Consider the following 10,566-nt stretch of genomic DNA (forward strand, 5'->3'; position numbering starts at 1 on the left):
AATTTACTCAAGTATATATATATATTCAAAAATTCTTTATTTTGGTTGTAATTTTCATTTAAACTTGCATTGTTCAAGGTATAAACATTTGTTGCTGATTAGTAGAGTTTGGATAACAAGAGTCCGACGAATTAGATTGCTAGGGAAGGCTATACAGGTTTGATATAGGTCTTAGATGACAAATTACTCAAAGAAACAGGTGTTATCAGCAAGCTGCTATGAGGAACAAGGGATAAAGGGAGATATATTATTGAATCTTGTAATCGTATCATTTCAGCGATTAATAATATATTCTCTTACCAAGTTGGTAAGGGACCAGGATGTAGAACGTTAGACATAGGGGTCGAACCTGGCTAAATCTCTCTATGTTATTTACTTGTTGATTAATATTCGGTAACAAATTAAAATCAGTATTACTTAGCCATAACACATATTCACCCACTCTAGGGTAGAATTTTATTTTTAACATGAATATAAAATATAATATAAACTTTTACTTGATTAAAATTTATCGTAACGGGTTTAACTATTTTATAATTTTAATCTAATTTAAATACATCTATAAAATTTTAAAACTGATTTTAACCGGTACGATTATTTTAAAATTCTATTATAATTTAAAATATTCATAACAAAAATGAATATATAAATGTAAAGATATAAAAATAATGCATATTAAAAGTAATCATTTATTGCACATGATATAATTTTATATATTACTAAATCTTAAAAAAAATCTTTTATGTTTTGTTATTTAGATCCAAAATATAATACAAACATATTTTTGACAATCTTTTTTAAAAGATTATTTGTTAAATATCTTATTAATTCATTATTTTTGACAATCAGGTGGCTGAGAGAGGCTAGTACATTTCAATGCTTACATCATAGCATTTACTTGAAATCCAACTTAGAGCATCCACCCCTCGGCTCACTCAAAATGATTTGACCATATACTTTCTCAACCATTTTACATTGGATGAGTTCTGCCATAGGTGGTAAAGGCCACCACAGTAGGCAGTGTCCTACGCATCTTTTGTTAATTGTTTAATATTTTTTAATCAAATTTTTTTGGTTCTTTTCATTTTGTTTCTTTTTCGGTTAAGTTTTATTATTTTATAAACAAACAATTGGCCCGTTGCATTGAATGATCATGGCCTTTTCTTTTCAAAATCCATTTTTGTATGTGGCATTAAATGGAGCCCATTAATAATGAAAAGAGGTCCCGAGTATTGGGGTGCTCTTAGTGTAGGGATTATCAGCTATAAGTATATCTAAAATAGAGATTACAAGAACGAAATTACCAAAAATGTTCGAGTCACGTAAAAATACGCTCTTTTTAAAACTGATAAGCCCCTTCATCGTGGTGCTTGAAGGTGTTGTGGTTTCTGTCTCCCAGGATCAGGTCGGCCCTTAGGTAAGGCGACCAAGGCGGCCGCCTAGGGCACCACCGCGCATAGGGGCACCAAAATATTTCAATAACATATGTATATAGGTGTATTTATTTTTTATATTATTTATTTTTTTTTATTTTTTATATTTTAAAATACAAATTTTAATTAGAATACATTAATATATATGTGATTGGGGGACATATTAAAATTTTAAAATATATTATTATCTTTGTGATAACTTTATTTTAAAATTAAATTATAATTTACTTTAATTTACTTTAAAAATATAATTAATAAATTTATTTAATAAACAAAACAAAGTAAAAATGTGAAAGGTTTGGAGAAATTGAGTTTTTGGACTATGCGCGTCTATACCCATTACCCCAGATGGCCAGATTAAGTCATATAACAAAAGTACAAAACCCTCTCCTTCCCTTTGCTTAGCTACCGAATAAAATACAGAATACAGATTGTTCTCTGTTCATTCTAAATATCAATTATCAAAACACTGGAAGTCATCGACTCATCGTGAAGATCGGATCATCTGTGTTTTGCAATTCAGCAATTATAACACAGGTATGGTTTAAAGATTTCTATTATAATTACTTTTTTTAATAATATTGTAATTTACTATTTGTTTATTATTATTTTTCAATTTAAGGATTTGATGTGAATAATTAGAGAATAATTGATGATTGGCACAATCTTGCTGCTAAGTTAAGATCTCATAAAAGCAGTAATGGTCATCTAGTAAATATGAGCGCTTGTATGGATTGATATTGATATTGCATTGTCAAGATTGGAAGAACTTATAAATTTCTTTAATGAGTTTAGAGAAACTGGTTATGACTCTTGTAAGAAGGAGGCAAAAGAGTTAGCTTTGGAGTTGGATGTGGAGCCTGTGTTTCCTGAAAAGCAAAAAATTTGTAGGCTTGTTCATTTTGATGATCTTGGGGTTACTGCAACTGATGATGATCAGAACTTGAGTGCTGAACAAAAATTCAGAAGGTATTATTTCTTGTATATTGTTGATCAAGGTGCTTTTCAACTCAAAGAACGGTTTAAACAGTTTCAAGATTATAAGGAAAAATTTGGGTTTTTATTTAACCTGAAGAAGCATTTATCTGGTGATGATGAGGGGTTAAAATCTTGTTGCATGAAGCTTGAGGGATTTTTTAGACATGATATGCGATATGATATTGTTGATGCAGAGTTTGTTAATGAGTTACTAGTGCTTCGAATGGTAATACCCGATGAGATAACAAAGGCAATAGATGTGCTTAATTATTTAAGTTCTAGTTCAAGACAAATAAATTATCCAAATGCTTGGATAGCTTATAGAATCGTTGTGGCCATTCCTGTTACAGTGGTAGAGGCGGAAAGGACATTTTCTAGATTGAAACTGATCAAATCTTATCTACGCTCTTCGATGTCTCAAGATAGACTTAATGGATTGGCTTTATTGTCTATTGAAAGTGAGCTGACAAGTTCTCTAGATTATAGCAAAATCATAGAGATCTCAAAAGCCTAGAAAAAAGTTTCAAAATCAATAAAGGTAAACTCATTTTTATAACTTTATTTTGACATTGTTGTGTACTGGTAATGATGACTGTTCTATATTCACGATACTACATCAGTGGCTTGCAAGAGATTATTGCAGGAGGTTAAAAACTTGGATATTTAGCGTACAAGAAATTCAGTATATTCACTTGCTACTTTAGATTCAAGTAAGTTTTCTTTTATACAATGAATATATCTTATTGTAATTTTTTGGTTATGAATATGGGGCACCATTTTTGAATCCCGATAGGGCCGGCCCTGCCCAGGATACAACGAACAAAGGCGACCTTAAGCACAAAAAGATCCACCTTCTACGAAATGAATGAACACGACTTTCTATCTCACAAAAATAGAACCTCGAGCTCTAAGAGTAATATGAAAGAGATATAAAAATGATTGAGAGATATTTTGTCTTTATCAAAACCAAGAAGTTCAAGTCCCCTCTCAACAAGAATAAGATTATGTAACTTATAAATAAAATCAAATTATAACTTATGACATATTGAGCTATAATAATGAATAATTAATATTATGTCATTATTAAGGAGTTACAAATTCATTTTTATAAGTTACAAAATCAACTCAATAAAAACAAAGTGAATTTTTATTCAAAATAGTCCAACAATCCCCCACATGAATAAAATTGACTTTGCAAAATGACACTTTGACACGAAGATAGAAAGTCATGGTAGAAACCAGCATAGGATATGTAGGTGTTACCCCTTGAACCTTCCCTTGGAAGAACATATTTATATTTCTAGAATTTCAGTAGTGGCGTTGACCTTGAACTGTCGTTCTGTATTGTGAAATGATGATATATTCCCCACCTGAGTCTTTCCTATATTTGTTCAGTTCTCACTGTTAAGCTCATTTTGGTCTTGATCTTTAACCTGGTTCTTTGAGTTTTACCAGGAATTAGCCCCCACAATTCTTTCTTGAAGCGACCTCACTTCACTCACATAGCTGATCTCTTAGATAATACCAATGTATTATTTGTTCGACTTATCGACACATAAGGATCATTAAAAGCATAGCTTAGACTTTTTCGTATTTTATCACTATTTTCATCATATGAATGAACCCGGAAGTAAACCCCCATAGTGATCTCACTAAGTCTTTATAGTTAGGTTTTCCCATTGAACCAAGATCTTGGGATCTCCAGTCAACAAGGTTGGGTTTTCTTTGTAACGGCTTTTCACATGGGCTTTAGTCTCATTCATTTCGATGATTTTCAACTAACTCTCTTGTTAGCCCTTTGGTTAGCGGATCTGTAGTGTTATAATTGACCTGATATGGTCAATAATGATAACTCTAGTTGAAGTATTTTTATTATGCAATTAAGTCAACAACAAATATGCCTCGACATTCCATACAAGTCTTTTCCAAAAGTCCAATTTTCCATTATTTATCATTATGTTCGATTTTGTACGATTTCAAAAGAACTACATACTCTACCAAACATCAATGCCCCAATTCATAATTGAAATTACTAATTTTCAGCGTCCCAAAAATTAGAAATATCAATTCATCAATTTACCAAATTTGAGCGTCCTCAAATTGGCAATTCATTTTGATCTATTCACTTAATTTGAGTGTCCTCCAATTAGCAACTTAACCATAATTTTTGAAGTCATTGATTTTGGTGTCCATTTAGACTCACGCATCTTTCACCAAATCTGAGTCTTTTCTCACCTGTCTGATTCGACGAACTAGACCTTCCTTTAATTTTTTTGAGGAAATATATATTCAAAAAATTGAAATATTTCTCGACACCATTAATATATTCTTGTGTATGTCGGGGATTTTTAACTTGTGCACAAGAAACTTATATGACATATTGTCAGACACATACCCAATAAAATTATAATCCATTGTCTTTGGATTAAATTTTACCTTGTTTGGTTCTGGTACAAGAATCTTTACAAGGCACCCCCACACTCATAAGAATTTCGAGTGTTCCCCGTTTGGACTACACTAATAAGTTGAACATCATTCTCATCTTCTTTCAGTTTAGGTGCATCCTCGATTAAGAACCTTATAAGGTTCAAGGTGGTCAGGTAGAACAATAATTTTTTTCCACCTCCTGAAATTCAGCCCACTGACTGAATTTCCCTGTTTTTTCCGCATGAGCGATTACCAACACAGCTGTATTTGGCACCACAAGGGTCACCGTATTAGGCACTGCCTCATTAGTCTTAGGCCCTTCACCAGACAAGCTGGCTCCGAACTCTATCACATCTCAAATGCACATAAGAAATATAATATTAAATAACCCACATTCGGTGATTCTCGATCACATGATGCGTTAGGGTTAATTAAGCACATGTTGAATTCATTTTTCAGCATACAAAATTGATATCAATATTGCTTTATTAGGTATCTCTTAGACTACCATAATAAGCTCATGTGTCACTGCTGTAGTATACTGACACCAACACAAAAAAAAAAATTTAACCGGAAGAACAAATCGAACCAGAAAAATTATTATTTTGTGCCGACCTCAAACCTGTACTTTTTAAGTACCAAGTCTAATGAAGTTTTTTTTTCCCGAATATTTCACATATTATTTAGAACAAGTGATTAATTAATTAATCAACTAAAAGCAATAATTAAAAGCAGACTAAGCCTCCCAAAAATGGTGAATCCTCTCACCACATTATCGTATAACAACTTGTGCACATGCATAGTTACCAAACGTTACAAACACATCAATTAAGGCTCTTAAATAAACAATTTAATATATCAAAATATTTACCTCCCAAAATATTAATGAGAGACAAAAATTAAACTTATTATATTAGCATGTGAACAAAATAAATACCAAATTTATGAACATAACATAATTTGGTTGACTATTTTTCCTAATCACGTACGTATATACAGAATTGCTCTGTATAATTCTAACATTATATAAAGCCTAAAGATGGCAATCACACACATGACTACAATAATTTAAACAAATAGCATTAATTAAACAAAACAAGCCAACCAAATAGTATACTAATGTGCTAACTATTCTAATTATCACCTAAAACAAATCTTGACAATAATGTTTGCAAATTTTATTAGGCTTATTAACACACCCAACACATATAAACATTACCACAAACCGAGTCAATCTAACATTGAGATATGAAGGCCCTTTATTTATTTATTTTCTCATGAGACGTTGATATGCATGCAAAAAAAAACTTTGACTAGTAACAAAACAAATCTAGTCACGTACATAGCACCATATTGAAAAGCAAGTGTATACTAATATTTAAACATGTCATCTAATCTTATTTTTTTTGAGAAAAAAGACGCACATGAACATGACAAAGACATCACACAACATAAAATATCAACCAAATTCATAAGATCAACAAAATGAAATATACGTCAAACGAAAAAAATAGCACCCCGAATCTCAAACTCCAACATACACATCTATATTATAATTCATGATCTAGCACATACTTAAACAAACATGCATAGGGAGAATGAAACCTTCCACCATAAATTATGATTCTCGACAAAACAAAATCATGGTAAACTAGAACTCTTTCATTAAAATATCGAACCAAACATGTAGGCAAGAGACACAACAAATATCATACTCCCAAAAAATTCAAATAAATTAATTTATCCATTAAACTAATTTATAAAAATTAAGTTATTTGTTTTAAGATTGTAGGGATTATCAACTATGTGTATATCTAAAATAGAGATTACAAGAACGAAATTACCGAAAATGTTCGAGTCACATGAAACCACGCTCTCCTTAAAACAGATAAACCCCTTCCTCGTGGTGCTTGAAGGTGTTGTGGCTTATGTCTCCCAGGATATAACGAACAAAGGCGATCTTAATTACAAAAAGATCCACCTTCTACGAACTGAATGAACACAACTTTCTATCTCACAAAAATAGAACCTCAAGCTCTAAGTGTAATATGAAAGAGATATAAAAATGATTGAGGGATATTTTGTCTTTATCAAAACCAAGAAGTTCAAGTCTCCTCTCAACAAGAATAAGATTATGTAACTTATAAATAAAATCAAATTGTAACTTATGACATAATGAGCTACAATAATGAATAATTAATATTGTGTCATTATTAAGGAATTACAAATTCATTTTTATAAGTTACAAAATCAACCTAATAAAAACAAAGTGAATTTTTATTCAATATAGTCTAACACTTAGAACCTGGGACGGTAAACACCGAAAATCCGTCCGAGTGTACCTTATTAAAAAAATTTAATACTGACGCATGTAATCATTATATTTTCTATCTATATCTCTCCTGGAGTTAAATCCTCAGACCTCAAGTATTCGTAAAATCCAGCTCAAGTTATAGAATCCAAGATCCAAAATTTTTTATTACCAAACACCAGTCATATGAGATATAAGTTAATATCTACAAACAGTAAAACTGTAATTTTACACCAATAAACATTAGAAACATGAGCTTCTACATTAGAAACATGAGCTTCTGTTAGCAAAATCTGAGTCATTGAGAATATAACATTAGTTTTCTCAAGGTACCTCTGCTAAAGCTAATTTTCTTCTCCTCTATGGGTACGGGAATCGCATTCATCTCTTGGTCAGTTGGTTGGATTGGTGCATCACCTAAAATTACTCCTTGCTTTTTGATGTAGTTCCATTTGTCTTGAAATAAGTAAAGGAAGGCAATGAAGAACACCTCAGCAGTGAAAATTGTTGTCCATAACCTTATACTTTTCGAACTTTTCTTGTGGTAGGCTTGTAAGCCTGTGTAAATATTTACAATTCCCAGTAGCGATACCGTAGTCCCAAGGATCCAATGCACCAAATACCAAACACTCCTTCCCTTATTTCCCCTGTAAACAAGAAACAGAAACTTCAGTTTTCTCTTATGTAAAGATTTTATCTTCCTTGATATCTGAGACTCGATTCATTAATAGCGGCTGCAATGCTGTGGGGTCATTTTTTTGCTTTTGAAACAATTCTGTCATTCAGGTGGCAAAACATGGCAGGAGAGATGAAGTGGGCAAGCACCTACAAGGCTTTCTGCCCACTTATTACATTTATTGGGTCCTCTATATTTATATTATATTATATTTGTAGAGATGAATTGTCAAAGTCATACATTACAATACTAAAAAGTGATGAAATTAGTAGAAGTGGTCGTGGTCTCTTCGGTGGCCATGCCTTGTTTTTCAGTGTTCGTTCAATATAAATTTATCAATTTTGTCAACCCATTTGCCATTTTATTAGTCCTAACTCCTAAGGCATGAGTTGGGGAGTATTGGAGCTGCTCTGATAGGACACTCTCACCTTTGTGGGCGGAAAAATCCAGTCAAGGCTTGCAACCATATGACACCATAAAGGCCTAATCCCATCTTCTGGTGAGTATTGTTGAAAGTGTTCTCAAACTTTCTTATTGACAACACTGCTCCCGCTGTTACAACAAATACCGAAAGTATCTGCACAATTCATAAAAATTAATTAATATATTTCCTTAACAACAAAACTACTAATTATGTTAATGCAATTCATCAATGATGGCACACAACACAGGTATCCATCACTGCATATCTGTATGATCGCATGTGACGTGTTTAAGAATGTACACATTGCATCATGTGTTGCTTAATTCCGGCCGATAGCAAACTAGTACTCCCACCGTCCCCTAAATTGTTTACATTACTTTTTTGACACGCTTTTAAATATTTGTTTAAAATATAGTTTCATAATTTTTTTTTTTTTAAAAAAATTTGAATAAAAATTTTATGTTTAAACTTTTATTCAAAAAACATTTGAAAAAATATTATAAAACTATATTTTATAAAAATCTCGAAATGCGTGTCGAATAGTAATGTAAATATGTCAGTGGACGGAGGGAGTATTTCGGTGCGAAAAAGAAAATGTTTGTTATTATCTTTTCTTAATCTTCAAGTAATCATAATATTCGCGGAGATAAAGTTCATAGCATGATATATCCCTTTATCAAAACTATGGGCTATATATAAATAAACAATCATTTGCAAGTAGGGTACCATCCACTTTAACTTTATATTTGACCATCATTAAAGGTTAAGAGTATCTTTTGTTGCCCACTTTCTGTGACTCCGATTTATCATTTTTCTTTGTGGTGGTGAGTATTGACTAGATAAAGGTTGGTTACGCCTAAAAAACAATTATACATTCCTGTATTCAGATAAAAGATGATCAAGTAAATCGAGAAATTAATTAGCATAACCAAAAATAACACTTGGAACTTGCCTGAAGAGTTGCATGCATGTAGAACAGAAATTTGGATTTTCTTCCGGATGCTTCTCTATTTGACATTCTGATAGCAAGTATTGCTACAGGCATCAAGAAACCCATTGATGACCAAAGAAGTAATCCATGGACTTGAATGTCAAATAACATCTGAGAACTCAACTGAAAATATTGCAATCAAAATCAGTTACTTTATCAGAAACTTAATTCTCTCCTGCTGAGGTTAGCTACATGCAAAATGCATGAGAAATAAAGTTTTTAAATTTTAGAAAGAACCAGAACTTCAATTTCTTCTGTCGGCAGTTTGTGAACAAAGGAATTACCTTATCAGTCGATTTGACATGTTCTTGATCATTTGCCCTCGTAAATGATGGAAGAGTAAGAACAACCGAAGTTATGAGAATGGCCAGATGCACCACCTTCTTCACTTGTGTCATTGTAAAATCTTTGGGTATAGAAATTTTAAAATATTCAGTATGAGGCTGATGCTTCCAATTGAGGATTTGATGCACTAGCAAAGCAATCTTATAACTAGAAGCCAAGTAAAACACAGATATGAAGAAACTATGTGAAGTCTGTGTAGCCTTAAAATGTGTATCTTTTCTATATTTTCCTAATTTGTGTTACAGGTTTGTATATTTGTATATCATCTCTGCTGGATATGAATCTAGAAGGTTGAAGTTTGCCTGTTTCTCAATACTAATAGGCAAACAGCATAATCTTCTGTCTGTTGAAAGAAACCAAAGTTGATAACTTTGGTGGACAATAAGTAATCCATGGGAAGGAGGAAAATAGAAAAAGTTAGAAGAGTATTTAGTTTAGTTTTCAACCAGGTAGGGTCAGTGTAACATGTTTTTTTTGATATATTGGAGCATATAAAAAGTCAGAATATAAATTGTGGATGTATTGTATTTTTGAAAAAGTTGCTAAACTTGTAATAACACTCTGTTATACCAACTTATCTGTGCATTCCAGTATCAGTATGTGCAAGTATTCACTTTTTCTTTGGGAATCAAGACAAGTATATCAGATTAGTTTAGTCATAGATTTGTCACATTATGAAGAACAATGTACAACTCTATTGAAATGAGAAATACCCTCTGTCCTCTGATAACTGTATTCTGGAATGGTATTCAGGGAAATAACCTCTAATTTACTGTATTCAGGATAAACTCCCAGTACATCACTGCTGAGTATTTTAGCTAGTTTTGATTAAGGTCAAGGTAGAAGTAACAATTGTAATTACAGCATGAACTTAATGGAAAATAAGAAAGAATTGCAATCATCAGTACAGATCAAACCACCATGTCATGGATAAAATACTCAACAGATCATATCCCAACCAATAAGGGTACAGTAATCATG

General features: G+C 32.0%; 2 protein-coding genes across 2 annotated transcripts; one reads left to right on the plus strand and one right to left on the minus strand.

The window, feature by feature from the left end:
• Window positions 1-1,212: 1,212 nt before the first annotated feature.
• LOC141695423 (uncharacterized) lies at window positions 1,213-2,925 on the plus strand. The gene is made up of 2 exons (XM_074499670.1): window positions 1,213-1,268; window positions 2,193-2,925. The coding sequence occupies exons 1-2, from the start codon at window positions 1,213-1,215 to the stop codon at window positions 2,923-2,925; spliced, it is 789 nt and encodes a 262-aa protein (XP_074355771.1).
• Window positions 2,926-7,290: 4,365 nt separating this feature from the next.
• LOC141696684 (cytochrome b561 domain-containing protein At4g18260-like) lies at window positions 7,291-9,987 on the minus strand. Its single transcript, XM_074500796.1, has 4 exons — window positions 9,525-9,987; window positions 9,202-9,363; window positions 8,254-8,402; window positions 7,291-7,796 (listed from the first exon to the last, which is right to left on the minus strand). Exons 1-4 carry the CDS (start codon window positions 9,636-9,638, stop codon window positions 7,448-7,450), a joined length of 774 nt encoding a protein of 257 aa, XP_074356897.1. The 5' UTR covers window positions 9,639-9,987; the 3' UTR covers window positions 7,291-7,447.
• Between the last annotated feature and the right edge of the window lie 579 nt (window positions 9,988-10,566).

The sequence above is a fragment of the Apium graveolens genome, chromosome 11 (genome assembly GCF_009905375.1).
Source record: "Apium graveolens cultivar Ventura chromosome 11, ASM990537v1, whole genome shotgun sequence".
Taxonomy (NCBI): domain Eukaryota; kingdom Viridiplantae; phylum Streptophyta; class Magnoliopsida; order Apiales; family Apiaceae; genus Apium; species Apium graveolens.

Excerpts from the sequence above, each read along its gene's own strand:
- LOC141696684 (XM_074500796.1), bottom strand. The coding sequence starts at position 9,638 with ATGACACAAGTGAAGAAGGTGGTGCATCTGGCCATTCTCATAACTTCG. Across the intron at positions 8,403-9,201 it reads ACATGCATGCAACTCTTCAG|ATACTTTCGGTATTTGTTGT; the intron begins GCAAGTTCCAAG and ends TGAATTGTGCAG. Across the intron at positions 7,797-8,253 it reads GGATTTTTCCGCCCACAAAG|GGGAAATAAGGGAAGGAGTG; the intron begins GTGAGAGTGTCC and ends TCTTGTTTACAG.
- LOC141695423 (XM_074499670.1), top strand. The coding sequence starts at position 1,213 with ATGAAAAGAGGTCCCGAGTATTGGGGTGCTCTTAGTGTAGGGATTATC. Across the intron at positions 1,269-2,192 it reads GTAGGGATTATCAGCTATAA|ATTGGAAGAACTTATAAATT; the intron begins GTATATCTAAAA and ends TGCATTGTCAAG.